Consider the following 15,619-nt stretch of genomic DNA (forward strand, 5'->3'; position numbering starts at 1 on the left):
ACCATTTTCCATAGGGCAGTCTTTGAATATGCAGAACTCTCCAATATTTGTTTGATATAGTTTTTCATTACTTCAACTAGTAATCCCTCCTGCTTTCACACAACTTCAAATTTATCTGTTAAAAAAAAAACAAAAAACAAAACAAAACAAAAAAAACCCCCAAAACAAAACACACACACAAAAAACCCAAAAACAAAAAACAGAAACACAGCAAAAGAAAAACCTATACAGGAAAGGGCTAGTTACAACTGGGAGTTCAGCTACTCTACAAGCTACTTTGGTTTTGGACCTCATCTTTTAGCATTTTTCCTAAATGGTGACCAACTAAATCATAGAGCAATTAAGTAGTGAAAACAAGTTAAAACAGACCAACCTCGTATATACTCATATTACGTCTTCTGCTTTACCAGCAAATGATGAGAGCTTGTTGGTTGTTTATTTTATCTCTAGGCTAAAGGTTTAGCACCCTCACTAGATTCCAGCCAAAATCCTCCTCTGCTAGGAAATAATGAAGTAATATTTTTTTAGAGTATCTGGATTAATACAAGGTACAGCTGTCATAGAACACTAATTTTGTTCTGTTTAGACTTTTGGCTAAAGGATAGATCTAAACCTTGGTACAGATGACAGCCAATCTGTTTGTCATCACCATGCGTTATTTTTACTGCTTTTCCATGTGTCTTGGAGTACATGTAACCTGAGTGTGGCAAAAAAGCACTTTCTTTTACTGTCTTTACACATGGAAAGAGTAGTTTTCCTTATCAGGGTAGGTACAGTTACTTAAGCAGCTATGTAATCTTTCTTTGCCAAAGTAGTATCACAGTTGTGTTTAAGACTGAGTTCAGTGTACAAGGCTTACATTAGGGAAGATGTTTCTTTAGTCACTTGAAAGAAAATGCCTTCTTCCCAAACTTTTAAGTTATTAACGTAAGCAGCTTCAGCAGCTACTTCCTCCAGTGCCCTGTCCTATATTTATGACAAGCTAATGTGGGGCTTGGCCCTAAACAGCTCTCTGGCAAATGACTAAGTACCTCTAAATAATTATGAACTAAAAGCTGAACATTTGCTAATGAGAGCTTGAGTAGCATCAGCAAAGCTTATTTAAAAAGGTATTTATATCTGTTGAATATTTTAGTTAGACTGCTTTGGAGCTCCTTTTATTTTAATCGCTCAAGAGTTTAGGGTAGACAGAAATGCATGACAACTTTTTATTTTTGTATCAAGTGCAACATCGCAAGGAACAGATAAAACTCAGTTTACTAGTCCCATAGTATACAGAACTGAAAAACGCATTCTGCCATGCTGCAGGCACTGTGCGTAAGAACCTGGTCAAAATTTCAGTGCAATTGTGACTGGAAGAGCAAAGCAGTGCTATTACTGTTACAACGGTATGTATTCCCAGTGTCATTAATACATTTATGGTAAAGCAGAATGGCTACCACTCCAGTGTATGAGCAATCCCATGAATTAGATTTTACATCTAAAACAGCAAGCAAAGGAACCAATGCTAATCACCTTAATGAGGTGAGGTAACAAACCCAGTTCAAATAATATGTTGAGCCAATTGATCAAAACAGAAGAAATTTTAGGCTGAAAATACCTGGTTTTATCTAGTAGGGAGAATTGAAAATTGGGCAGTAATAGGTAGCCCAAGGATTCTGCTTCCTAGCTTTTGCTTAGTCTTCATCTGTAGCACTGCAGAGGCCTTCAGCCAAGAAGTTTTTCCTCAAGCTACTAGCAAGTGTAACTGACCACCATCTATACCTCTCTAGCTGTTAGTTCTGGAACAAGTCCTTGCATCACCACTGTTTGAGACAGGCACTTCTACTGAAGGTAGGTATCCAGTTTCTTCTTGATGTTGTCAAAGGAATCCACTCCCATATAGTCAGCTTGGCCCTGTTCCCACCGTTCCTTGCGTTCTTCTGAAGATTCAGTTGGTAATAGTGGTGATACTGATACGTGGGACACTGCCTCTGTAACTTCTGCCTAAAAGGAAAGGCAGAGTAAAAATACAGAAATATCTTGTACAGCTAAAGCGAGCAACAGGCCATAGAATGGGGCAACAAAGTAGATGTTATCATGTGCAGTAGCAAGCATTGCCAATGGGTAGGGATTGTGCAGCTTTCCTAGCAAAATAACAAAGCAGTTACAGAAGTTAGCAAGGCAAAAAAAAAAGAAAAAAGTAAAGTTTAATTTCTTCATACCTCTCTACAGAAGCCACAAGAGAAAGCCAGAGTATAGACCAAGCCCGATAGCTGCAAATAGTTTGTTAGAAAGATGCAAGATTACCAAGAGAAGCACATCTTAAGAGATCAGTAACTTTGGTCTTAGAAAGGCTGAGAACTTAAAATGGTCCATGCACTAAGCTAAGACTAAGAAGTCTGCAGTCAGATGCAGGCTACAAAACTCTGTGAATGAGAACTAGAGTTAGAAGCATTACTTTGGTTTTAATAAGTACTGGCATTCGTCACTGCCTGTTGATACAAGTATTGATTCTCAAATTATCCTAGGCTTACCTAAATGTGATTCACCATGCAAGATCTGTATGTACATATTTGCATGCTGAACTGGGGTTCTTCTGCTTGAGAACCTTATTAGCTGCAACACATTAAGGAGTTAGGCTCTTCTCTGTATACATTAAAGAAGTTACTACATCCAAGAAGTTACTGCATTATAAGACCTGGTGCAACATTAACCATGTACATAGTTTGTTTTAGGCAAGCTATGTCCAAGACCTGTCTAGCATGCTTCTCTTTTGTAGTATTATTTATTCTAAGCTTAAAAGGACAAAACTAAAAGACCCTGCATCTCACAAACTAAACCACACCCATGCATTGAGATGGACAGAAGGAAGGGAAATTGATGCAATGGTAAATAACCTGTCATCCATACTTAGGTATGGATGTACAAGATCATTAGAGCACGCACCATATTTACTCCTGTAGGAATTTCTTTAACAATTCCGTGCTGTTCTAGTAGTGGTAAAACATCAGCTATGTAAGTATCCCACCACATGTTGAGGAATTCCGGGTGAACTATTTTAGGGTCGTCCATGTTGCCCTTTATGCTTTTTGTTCTGGAGTCATATGTATAATTCCATGGCTTTGTGCTTCCCAGGAAATGCACCACCTTAGTATTTGCACCAAACCTGTTTGGCAGAAAAATTTTAGAAGTCGGTTTGTACATGTGTTTAGAAAATGAGTTTTGACAGGCAGACATAACGTTTTTTAACCTGCTATTTCTCTATTTGTCCAGAAACAGAAATATAAATCTATTTAGGAGGCTAAATGCTAAATGATCATACTGCCAGTGCCTATTGGGACTGAAAGCATTGCAATACAATAAAAAACTGCAAACTGAATTCTACATTACACTAGTCAGAATACAGCCAAAACCTAGTGGTCTGGGCTATTTAAATACTTACAGATAACTCAAGTCTTTAGGGTGATGTCCATAGCTCAGGAGAGAGCAGTCTCAAGCAGCCGTTGTAATCGGAACTGGTTTTAAAAGTGAAAAAGATTCTACTCCAAAGTCAGCAAGCCAGAGAGTTAAGCATTACAAGTATTATGTGGAAAAGGGTCACTGTTAAGAGTTACCCTTTCAGTTTTATAGCCCTGTAGAAACAGATCATTGGATGGCTCTACTGCAAGGAGACCATGTCCCTGCAAAATAATAACTTTGTATAACCAAGGCATTTCAGAAGACCCCTGATCTCACTGCAGCAGGATCTTGCTAGACAACCCCTACTTCCTAAAGAACCATGCGTGGGCAGCCATGCATGGGTGCGGTAGAGGGTTATTTTAGTTTGTTTTTAAAACCATTTAAACTCCATTTTCAATATGGACTTCTAGCTTTGTCCCAGCTGTTATCAGTATGTTTTTCTGTATTAAAAGTATAGATGAGATGCACCTCAAGTCAAGCACTTGACACTGAACAAGACAACATTTATGTCATTCTCCTACAGTTCCAGAACTGGGTTTCAGCTTGATTTAGTTTTGTGAACAAGCAATACTAGTCTCTCTGCTAACAGTGAGTATCTCCCCTTGTTCAGTCTGTATCACATTATGCTTTCTTATCAACATAATATGACTGAAATGGACAGTAACATCAAATAGCTTATTTAACATTTTATTAAACAGATGCTGGTCATTTTGACCAGGGCTCAGGTGTTAAAGAGTTTTATGTGTGGAGACAATACAGGTGTTTCAAAAGCCATAGAATATTCAAAGCAAGTATGCATTTGGATGGGGCTGTGGGTTTCATACTATTTTAAGGCCCTTGACTGTATTTCAATGTTAATTTTCAATGTTTTGAATACATCTGATTTTACTGCAGAATGAAGACTTATGTGTGCATGAAAGGCCAAGTATTTGCATTAGCTGCACAAAAAGTGTCTTCAAGAGGCCAGTTACTAGGCTTTAACTTTAAACTCCAAAAGTCAAGACTTAGCATAAGGGCACTACCTTAGTTTTATTAGCTGTCACAGTACTAAACAACCTGAATTTTCATCTTAGGCTGCTGCTGTTCTGAAGAAACTTATTGTTCAAAAATCAAGAGACGTTAAGCTAGAGAATAGAATGCATAAGAAGTATCACGTGACATTTGTTGCAAATGGAGAAATGTACTCTTGGTATCTTGTCCACTTACAGTCAGAACAACAGATGCCAAGTTTCTGCAATGTTTTCAGCATCTGCTTTCTAGATACTTTCTGGACCCGTAATACTTTATTTTGACATTTGAGCTCAACTGTTAGGAAGCTTTATGTCCACACTGACCTCAGCAACTAATCTGTCTTTCCACATCTCCCAGAAAAGTCCTTCATGAACGTTTTGAAGTTAGAGTGCATTTGTCATGAATTGGCATTTTCCTTTGGAAAAAGGATTACTGAGAGTGCTGTGAAATCTAGTCTCGCTATACAAAGCTGCAAAAAACTTAGCTACTGCTGTTAGTAGGTTTAAATTTCACTATATTCCAACTGCTGATTATCAGGAGTGTAGCTGCTGATCTAACCAAGGGAACTTGTTCCACCTATTGAGCAGGGAATGTTACTTACAAGGGCTGTGCTTCCAGCATTCTATTTTTGAAGGTCTGATTAATTCAGTTAAGCAATTGATTCAATCGGGTGAAGAGATTTTTGTCAGGAGCTCCCAGATCCAATTAGTCTTTTGTGGCAACAAAGAATTTGTAAAATTAAGGTCACGTGACTAACAGCCAGCCATGGAAAGAGGGCATACTTTACAATAGATGTTAGTTTATCTAATCCTATCCAGCTACTTAGTCATTCTGAGGCTTGCATATATTTCTTTAAATAAGTGTTCCACTTTTAGCATGACAAGATTCCAAATAGTATTCTGATCACAAGACATAGTTTGATCTTGAGCCAGCAAGCCCTGCTTATGCCAGCTGCTGCTTTAGACACTAGTAACCTGATGTCACTCGGAGATCAGATTGTTTTTTTGCACTTGGCACTTTTCCTCTTCCTTGCATTCAACTTCTGTACCTCATAATAGATAAAGAGTTTCTGTGTTACACTTCAGTTTCCCTTCTTTCCCCCCCACCCCCTTTCTCCTGGACTGTTATAACACTTTGAGTGACCCTGCCTCTGACATACAGTTTACTCACATGCCAAACTATTGCTGCTAGCTAGGGAGGATCCAAGTTTTGTCACAGAGGAAACATGCAGCGATATGTGGTTGGCTATGTTCTTTGTTCCATCTTGCTGTTACTTAAGGAACTGAAAAAGGTCTAGAAAGACTGTTAGGAGAGAATTCTAGCTTGAAACAAATCTTTGTTCACCACATTTATTTGAATGGTATAGGTTGATTAGATGAAACTGTAACTACTGGTGGTTAAATAGACTAAGTAATTGGAGTGAAGAAAGGGCACCAGTGACATGCTAAAGTTCAGGTCAAGTTGATTAAAGAGCCCACTGCCATTGGTTAGAAAACTGTATTAGACTGTATCCTATACTGGAGGAGTGGTTTTTCTTTCTGCAAGTGACCTATCAAATGTGCTTACTTTAAATCAACTTCAGTGCTATCACCAGGGATGAGTGGTTTAAGCTACAGATACAGCTGTCTCTCTGTGTTTATCTTGAGATCATTCATTTGACTTTCATCAGTTCAACCTTTTTTTTTTTTTAAGAGAAGAAATCATGATATTTTGAGTGACATGAACAGTCTCCTTCTAGAAAACCTGTGTAGGCTCACATCATGCCTGTTCATTCTGTTGCAAGAAATTAGTTTATGTAAGCTCTGAAGGGCTTGTTGAAGTTTTCAACTTACGCTTTAAATGCTGGAAGGTAGGAATATACAGAAGTGCTGCTCAAATTATAAATAAACGGTAGATGTTTGCTCATGTCTGTTGTTGCCCAGCTGCTGAAGAAGGTGTTTAATAACCCCTGATCTGCACCTAAAAGAGAAAGCATTAATAGGTTACGAGCATCAGACAGCTGTTTGAGGATCTTTTTCAGTCACCTTACTAAGTAAGAGTTGGTAATGCAGTTATCATGCCTTGTAGAAGTCTGGCACAGAGCACTACAGTTGTATTTGTGAACAACCCTGTAAACCTTGCAGCCTTTGAATATTCAAAAAATGCAGAGAACAAAACAGTATATGGGGTTGCTTTTGTTAAAAGATAGGAAGCTGCTCACAAACTCTGCCATTCACTTTCTTTTGCAGCTGAAGTTCAATCTCTATAAGGCAGCAAAAGAACCCCACAATAAAAACAGTACAACTGAGCACTGTTCAGCTTCAGGAAAAATGTAGCTCAGGAGATCAAATGGCAACAATTAATTTTATTACTTATGCTTACAGATGCATGACCAACATCATCTCACTGACAGACTTAGGGTATCAGTGGCCTGTTAGACCCGAAGTCCCAGATACATCTCCCTCCACACTTACCTGATAAGAAAAACACATGTAACCTTGGTGACAACTAATCTAGTTAAACTCCATCAAATTCCTTAACAGACAATAGGCGTTCCTAGTTCTGTACTAAAAAGCTCCTGACTAACCACTAAATGAGGATAACAATCTGCATTCAGAGGAGTCACCTCTTGTTTGCAAGTAGAGGTTGTTACAAGGTTAAGTGAATCTGAAGTTGTTTGGTATCTCCACAGTAGATTAGCTAAAAAAAAAAAAAATAAATACAGCCTTAAGGCCAGAGCAGACTAGTTCATAAGCAGTGATTGAGAAGTGAAAACCTATTTATCTATATCCATTCATTCTTTCTCACAATGTATACAATTAGTCTTTAAATGGCAATAATTCCTCTTATCAAGGAGATTGAAGAGAGTCCTCCAACTTTCACTTGCTGCATTTTTTTCACCTATCACTGCATTCACAAGTAGCATTATTAAAGAGTAGGTAAATGGGTAGCTTTGTTAGTAGACAATGTTTCATTCTAATATTTAATTTTCTCAACCACTCAGTCTCTGCTGACTCAGGAAAAGGTTTTTATTGGCCTATGATTCGATTTAAGGCAGTATTAAAGTTTATACTATCCGTGTTGTTGGAGCAGAATTTGCTTTTTGCAGCTGAAGTATCTAGACACTGGGCATAAACTTAGATGTACGGACAGTACACTGACAAATATAAATTCAAGGTATCCTGTTACAGCTGTCAGCGTACATGCAGATTGCAGAGTGAGAAACAGCCTGGAGACTCAGTCCAGTAATTTCAAACCTCTGACTTGCCTCTCAATCCATAAAAGAAGGAAAGCACTTTTGAAGAACTTGTATCCATCAGAAGTGAACAGAAGGGGCAGCAACAGTGTATTTAACTTACTCTGCAGGACTTTGGCTCAGATTGTTTTACATACTCGGCTTTTTTTCAGATTGCATGCATTTGTGCCAAAGCAGACAAAGAAAGCAACATCTAGCTGTCCTAATTCAGACGTCACTGGGAGTGTTGTTATATAAACAGGATCTCAGACATAAGGTGAAAAATCAGGCAGTATTTATATTAACTACATGTTTACAGACAATGAAGGTTACAATACAGCAAGACTAAAAGCAACTATTTTGGATCTCAGGCTAGAGTCAGAAGATTGTCTAAGCAATAGCAACATTCTTAAGGTAGCAATACTACCAGATTTCTTCTAAAATCCAACTTTCCTTTCCCATCCACGACTTTTAGATGATATCTAGAGTAGTTGCATGGCATGTTCTTTATTATCTAGAAAGGAGACTTTCAGACAGAGTAGATATCTACACAAGTAGCCATCATTCTGCCATTTCTGGACAACAGCATGACATAGGAGGCAGCTGTCTGCTGTTACATGCAAGAAATATTCTGGAAGGACTTCCATTCCCTAGTTACTCCTACTGTGGACAAGGCAGTTGCAAGCTTGACTTCAACTACACATAGTTTGGTAGGTTGTTAAGCTTGCATCCCTGTGTCCTATTATAAGCAGCAACCCTTCACAGTTTTATCTTACTATGTTTCCCAGACCCTTTTATTACTCTCTAGGTTAATTTAATTTTCGGTTCCCTTTCTCCCTGCTAAGTTCCTGAGCTCGGCAGTAGCTTGTAGCTTGGCAGTAGGTTGGTTGGTTTTGGTTTTTGGGGCTTTTGTTTGTTTTAATGCAACAATTCAAAGTTATGCTATAGATTTTGCCATAGCTGGTGATCAATTTGCACAGCAAGGTCCAGACCCTTATTACATGGCAGTACTCATTTTCATTGGGTAGCATTGAAAATGCAACTGTGACTAATGTTCTTCAGAAGGCCACACACAAGAGCCCCTGCAGTAACAAGGATTATTCTGCAGACATCTGGATATTTTACTTTTCACAAAGTACCAAGAGGTAAGTCAGTCAACAGGCTAGTTCATTACCGTCTGAGAGTTCCATTTTATGGCCTTATTTACATAGTTTTCTATCGTTTTTAAAGTTAGACTTTGTTTTGTACCACAGTAGTTACATAATGAAATTAAGTGACAGACAGTGATATTCAGAAGCCTTTAACTATAGCCATCTCCAAGTGACATATGCTGTTACTGCAATGGTAACAGACTTTGTAGACTTACAGGACAGCAGAACTTGGCTTCTCAAGTGAATACCCGGTACAGTGGCCAATCCCAAGTAACCTATAGTGGGAAGCAGCCAAGGCTACTACATGCACTTGATATTGGGAAAGAGACAGTCACCACCCTATAATGACAGGAAGCCACCACATAGTATATGAAGAAGAGAGCTGTATCTTCATATGTTTGAGTCTCTAAAGCTGTGCTCAAGTTGACCAGTACTATTTTTTCTACAGCAGCTTGAGTTAGTAGAGATAGAACATCCAAGCCTTAAGAGTTAGGAATGCCTGAAGCATAGTACTGGAATTTCATTTCTTGTTATATGATTTCTCATTATATGATTCTACACCTGGTAGTCTGGAGGCCCAACTCAGTTTTTATTTCATGAAGTCTGAAAAAAGTAGTTTTACTACATATTGTAATGATAGCCTCTGTTTCTGAGAAGGATACAATTTTTGCATAGTTACATGGAGAATTCTATCACACAGAGTCCCCATGAGATGTATGTACTTACTGAGCCATCCCAACTACTGTCACCATTTCAGTCTAGCTTACACTGAAATACAAATTAATACATACCATCAAAGCTGCCTTTCTCTGTGGCAAACTGTAGTAGCTGACTGTATGTTTCAATGGAAGGTCGGTAAACAAATACTCCTGAATTAAAACAGTCAGGCCAGCCTGGATCTGGTGCTGCAGACAGCTCTTCTCTCTCAAAAAGCTCATCTATATTTGACAAAACCTAATTGTAAAGGAGTTTAAAAAATACTTTTAGGTTAGGAATTGTGGTACCATACTTCAATGGATTTTGGCATCAACATTAAGACACAGAAAGTTCTTGTATCAGTGTTCATCTTACAGAAGACAATACAGAAATAGTCCCCACAGACATCATTACAGTTAGTTTAAAAGGCAGACATATTCTTACTGTTACTAGTCCATGTAGTAAAAGGCTTCTATTGCCTCTACTTGTGGAAAAACAAACAAACAAACCAACCAACCCACCAACCCATAGAAAAAAATCCAACAACCCTGATACTAGGTCTTTAAGAGGCGCCATGCAACACAGCCACTTACCATTGTGTCTGCATCCATGAAAACACACTTTGAAAACTGTGTCAGTTCCCAGCAGTGAAGCTTTGTTAGTGTGACGCCCAGCTCAGGTCTTTTCATTAATGCCAAGTGTGCTGAATCCCCACTATCCAAGACATTTACCAATATGACTTCATCAAAGACTTTTTCCAGCACTCTCCTGGGGAAGAGTCAATTGGCAAGATTTAGTTCTAGTGTCACTCCAACAACAGACCACATGACAAATTCTGTAAAGAGAACTGGAATAACAGAGAACCTCACAACATCTCTTGCTGAAAAGTAGTAAGAGTTGACTGCACATATTGGAATGCACAAGTACGCCTGTCTGCCACAAAGTTTGTAATGTGCACATTTTGGGGAACAGAGAAGTCTCTTGGATTTGGTTTTTTTTTCATTCCACAGAGTTTTAGTTGCCATTGTTATCATGTTCAGTAAATCATAGCTATGTAGTACAAACTTTGCACAAAGTTTTTTTTTTTTTCATCCAGATTCTAATTTCTGGCAACTTAACAGTCTACTCTGAGAAGGCAATTTAAAAATGGGAAGCTGTCAGAGTAGCTTGAGCAGGACTGTAGCTGAATCCCAAACAGCTGAGACACAATTTTATGCCATACTTAAACTGCTCTGGATTTGTGACATCTGGGACACTTGAGACATCTGACTAGACCCAGTGGCTAAAACTCACTTTATTCCATAAAGTCTTTTCAAGACTGACTTAGTCATGGCTGTGGGTACAGAAATGTGCTGTGCCAGTATCATATTCACTAAAGAGTGGCAAACTTTCAGGCAGTGTAGGAAAATTTTGTGGCAGATATTCAGCCTTTGCTTTATCATCAATACAGCATTACCATTAGTTCAAGAGATTAAGGTGTTCATGCTGCTTAAAACAGGAAACATCAGTAAATCAGCATATCTTGAATGGTCAGCAATTACCAGTACAATTTGAGCCACAGAGCTTGTAAACAAGTTTTGAAACTCTTCCTTGCAGAGTTTATACTGACAGTTTGGTGTGGACAGTGCCTTTGAACTTCAGGCATACTTTGTTAACGGAGACAGGGCGAGAAATGCAAGTTTCAATTACACCACGATGTACGTAGGTATCACTGGTCTAAGGGCATAGTACTAGCTGGCTTGCACTAGCACATAGATACATTTAGGGATCATCTTAGAAGAGAACACTCACCTAGAAGGCTGGAATGGATGTTCCTATATGCAACATCTTAATATTGACATGACCATTCAGCTGCCAGGAGACTCCAAGGAGAGTCACTGCAATTTTCCATTGAGTCACCTCTGTATTGTGTCTATATATTGATAACTCTTTTCAGAATTACTTCCCCATGCAGAGAATCTTGACCTATCATCTGCAGTTCCCATAGTTATTAACTGTTTCATTGTCTTTTTTTTTTTAACTCTCCTACGCGTGGAAAGAGAATCCAGTCCACTCCATAGTGAGACTATACTAATGAGGCTGTAGAAAGCATTGCCCGATAATTTCATTTGATGTACTGTGGTGACCTTGTTAGATGCCTCTGCTCAGCTGCTGATTTGACATATTTGGTGCTACTTTAGCTCTGCTTGCTTGCTTCTCCCATGATAAAATTTGAAGTGTCTGCTAGATTTCAAGAGAGCTTGTGTTACATTATCTGGATCAAGAATACTTCTGCAAAACAAATAAATACCAATTCCCTGCTCCCACCTCTGCATGCATACACATAGCATTAACAAACACACAGGCAATATCATCACACTGTTGGACAATTCTAAGTAGGACTACAAGAGCATAGATCTAGCGGAAATATCAGTATCAAGTCATGGTTTAGAGCTCTAATGGCAGACTATTTCTTTAACTCATCATAGGGAAGGAAAAAAACCACACCAAAACATAAACAGTTTCATGTTTGAAGAACTTGCAGAACTCCAGATAGCATAGATAAATTTAGTTCTGCTGAAAGTAGCTGTTTAGCTTCCAGAGTTTTGAAAGGTTACTAATAAGGAATTTAACTTCCATTTTTCAACCTGCATATCTGCAGGAACTGTTGCAGTCTGAAGTATGTAAGTGACCTTACCTCATAAGATCTGAGACCTGAGGAGTTATGAGTGCAGTCAACTTCCTTGTTGTCCTGTACTGTTGCAAGGATGACCCAAGTACCAATGCTCCTTTCACATAGGAGTCATTTGTGGCTAGAGTCACAAAAGACTGGTCTGGAAGAAATGAACTTGGTCAAGTTAGCATGATCCACTACTTTATTCTGAGACAGACACATTAGAAACCTAGTATTGTTGGGTAATCATGCTGTGAGACCTCTAAGATGTGCCCTTTAATTCTGTGCGTAGGGCCTTCCTTCATGACTCAATGAAGTAGATTCCTTGCATAGCTATATTTGCTATTGGTAACTTGACACATGGCAAAATGCAGTAAAATTACCCACAAAAATCAAGACTGTTGCAAGAGTACACCAGTTCAAATTTGTCCACATGTTAAATAAGTCATGCAAAATGTAGAGACAATCCAAAATTCTAAAGAGCCCTACTTTGGCCACTAATATGCTATTATGCAAAAAGTATTTGCAGTCTGTGGGCTTGCTTTTGGTCTAAAGTTCGTAGGGTTTTGTAGAGTTTCTCTAAGTTCAGCTCTCAACCCTGAAAGTAAAGCAGCATAAAACTTGCATTTCATTTTCTAATGAAAGCAAGCATTGAATTATATCTTGGACAACAGTTTGAAGTTTTGCTAGCTCAGGATTTTGCAGATGAGTTGTTCTGCAACCCATGATTGCAGCTCTGTCACAAGAATGCAAGATTTAAATGGGAAGTAACTAGTAATACAAAAAGGAGTTTAAAACTTGCAGGAGCAATTTTTACTCTTTGAGCAGAAAGAGGTACTATAATCTTCTGCTCCAGCTGTATCTTAAATACAGCTTAAGACAGACTGTTTTGCCATATAGTACTTATTGAAGCCATATTACACAAGCTTTGCATTATTTCATGCCATTTTAAACTACCAGAATGGGACTGACAAAAGCACACAAGTAATTTTAAAAAGTTATTCAGTTTACAGTTAACTATTTTCATAAGACCTCTTTCAAAGCTATATCCCTTTACAAAGCATGCTCTTTTCTACTAATCCATTTTTCACTTTATCAGCAAAACAGTTTCTTCCTAAGAATTTCAAGAGTCAAATTTATTTTAGCAACTTTGACTTCTTTTCTTTACAGAAGGTGTTAACTAAGTTTGATCAGAGTGAGAGTTCTGGGCACTTAAGAGGTTTACTATCAAGCTTAGTAGTAAGATTAAAATACTGACTCCTTTCAGAAATAATGTTGGCACAACTCCTAAGTTCGCAAGGCAGCCATCATCAATATCTTTTTAACTTAATACCCCCTTTACAGTTGAAGACAGACAATCATATACCATAATTGCCTATAAGCTCTGCAAACCTGGTCTGCAAGATCTATAGACCAGCTACAAAACCGTCTTTTTTGCTTAGCAGCAAAACCAACTAGTCCCAAGGGATTTAGATTATAGTGGTCAATCATGAAGATCAAAAAAGCTTCTATAATGCCGGGAATAAAGATTTCATTTCAATTCACTTTTAGCTGCCGATTTGTACTAGTTCACATTCAGCAAGTCTGCAGAACAACTTTATGTTTCTTTGAAAGGGCAAGTGTGTATCATTTTAAGTTGTATAAACATCCTCTTAATAGGACAGGGTTTTTCACTAGGTCATTTGCACGTTACTATTCAATACGTGGAAGTCTGACGCTACGGTCTCAGATAGCTCACTAAAAATCTGGTGTAGACAAAGTGGGATTGTGCCCAATATTCATCTGAATATTGCTTGGGGTTTTTTTTTCCCCCTAGCAATGCAAGACTAATTTTTAAAGTGACCTTGCCACTGAAAGACAGGTCTTTTCTTCGTTGACCTGTTAGCAGGTATACTTCTACTCTGTCTCATCTTCTTGAAACATAATATTCACATACAAAGGTCTTCAGAGAAATAAAGTTAGTTTCATGATGGAGTAAAGGCTAAGAAGCCCCATAGTGCATTCCAGCTCTAGGAGGAAACTTTACAACTGCTTGACAGGAAGTGAATTTTGCCAACTTGGAGACCATCTAAGTCAGTATAACTTTTGAATAAACTATGTTCTATTCTGTATCTAAAGTACACTTGTAAGTACATGAGCCCATGCTACACTTTGGGCAAGACCAGCTGGTGCTTATTATGGAAGTTGTATCTGCAAAAGACTAGCCCATTCTACCTAAGCAACAGGTATTTCAGTTGTGTGGGTCTCCCTTCTCGTCCTTTTCCCCTTCTCTGTAAACACTTCCTCCACAGAATCTTCCGTTTACACAGCAGGCACTGTGAGGCCTGAAACATAATGAACTCTTGGTGACATTATGTCTGCAAAAGCAGATGGAATGAGAGGCAGTTGCACAGCTTCCTAATTGACTTACCCAGACAAAACCATGCTACTTCAGAGACTCCTTTGGCTGCCCAGTTCACAGGCCATAAGATCTCTCTGCAAGACTTTTTGTGCTAGCCCTTACACACCTACAAGCATCCTGGAAGTCTGAGCTAGAAGCAATCTTTCATTTGATGGTATGCAGGAGGTTACTGGAGTGTTTGTCCCAGATAATTTCAAAATTCCCCAGGAAGATTTTTCGTAGGCATAGCCAGAGTTCACAGGTGCTTGCCTTTCCTCCTATTCTCTGAGTTAGGTGCTAGTACATCTGATTTTTTTTTTTTTTTTTATCTCTCTAGGGATTCCTAGAGACAGGAGCATCTTATCAAGACATGCATCGGGGGAAAGACTTCCTGCACTCTTCCAGACCTGAAAATGAAACCGACTCTGCTGACAACTTCAGGTGAAAATCGAGGGCGGGGACCGACAAAAAAACCGGAGCGACACGTACGTGGAGAACGAGCAAGGACCTACTCACTGCAAACTATCAAAATCACAGAAATCACAAGCTCTTCCGGCGTTTCAGGAGAGACACTGGGTTTTCCCCTGTGAGCCGCTGTAGCCCTACAAGTGGCCTCTCCGGCCCATCCTGCTCCCCCACCACGCCGGCTACATCCCTTCCGTTAGGGGACGGAGCCTGGGGCAGAGCATCGAGTTAAGGCGCGGAGAGAACCGGCGCCGTGCGCGTCCTCTCAGACCGCACAGCGGTGCCCAGCGGGACGGCTCCGACCCCCCCCGCGGGTAGCGCCTGCCCCCACCAGCCAGAGCCCGCTCGCCGCCGGGACGCTGCCCACAAACAAACGGGCGCAGCCGCAGCGAGCCCCCAGCCGGGAGCGCGTGGCGGTTCCGCAGGCGCGGCCCGTGGCCCTCGCGAAGGGCGGCGCGAGTCGGGCGGGAGCACACTGACCTGCCATGGTGCCCGAGCGCAGGTCGGCTGCGGGAGACGCGACGGCCGCGGTCGGGGCTGCGCTGAGGCCGCCCCTTATATAGGGGCGGGGCCAGCAGCGGCGCGTCTGCGGCGGCGGGAGCAGGCCC

The 15,619-nt window shown here is 39.8% G+C and overlaps 1 protein-coding gene across 3 annotated transcripts; it reads right to left on the minus strand.

The window, feature by feature from the left end:
• Positions 1–1,194: 1,194 nt before the first annotated feature.
• GYG1 (glycogenin 1) lies at positions 1,195–15,614 on the minus strand. Of its 3 annotated transcripts, none has more exons than XM_088171166.1 (8): positions 15,492–15,614; positions 12,191–12,326; positions 10,107–10,281; positions 9,609–9,771; positions 6,285–6,411; positions 2,929–3,148; positions 2,205–2,255; positions 1,195–1,986 (listed from the first exon to the last, which is right to left on the minus strand). In XM_088171166.1, the coding sequence occupies exons 1-8, from the start codon at positions 15,496–15,498 to the stop codon at positions 1,825–1,827; spliced, it is 1,041 nt and encodes a 346-aa protein (XP_088027292.1). In that variant the 5' UTR covers positions 15,499–15,614; the 3' UTR covers positions 1,195–1,824. The 3 variants fall into 3 exon arrangements, with proteins under 3 accessions (XP_088027292.1, XP_088027293.1, XP_014741651.1); XM_088171167.1 differs by lacking the exon at positions 2,205–2,255 and adding an exon at positions 2,517–2,598; XM_014886165.2 differs by lacking the exon at positions 2,205–2,255.
• Positions 15,615–15,619: the final 5 nt, after the last annotated feature.

This window comes from Sturnus vulgaris, chromosome 10 (genome assembly GCF_052056855.1).
Source record: "Sturnus vulgaris isolate bStuVul1 chromosome 10, bStuVul1.hap1, whole genome shotgun sequence".
NCBI lineage: Eukaryota > Metazoa > Chordata > Aves > Passeriformes > Sturnidae > Sturnus > Sturnus vulgaris.

Excerpts from the sequence above, each read along its gene's own strand:
- GYG1 (XM_088171166.1), bottom strand. Across the intron at positions 9,772-10,106 it reads TCATGGATGCAGACACAATG|GTTTTGTCAAATATAGATGA; the intron begins GTAAGTGGCTGT and ends CTTTACAATTAG. Across the intron at positions 2,256-2,928 it reads TTCCTACAGGAGTAAATATG|CTATCGGGCTTGGTCTATAC; the intron begins GTGCGTGCTCTA and ends AACTATTTGCAG.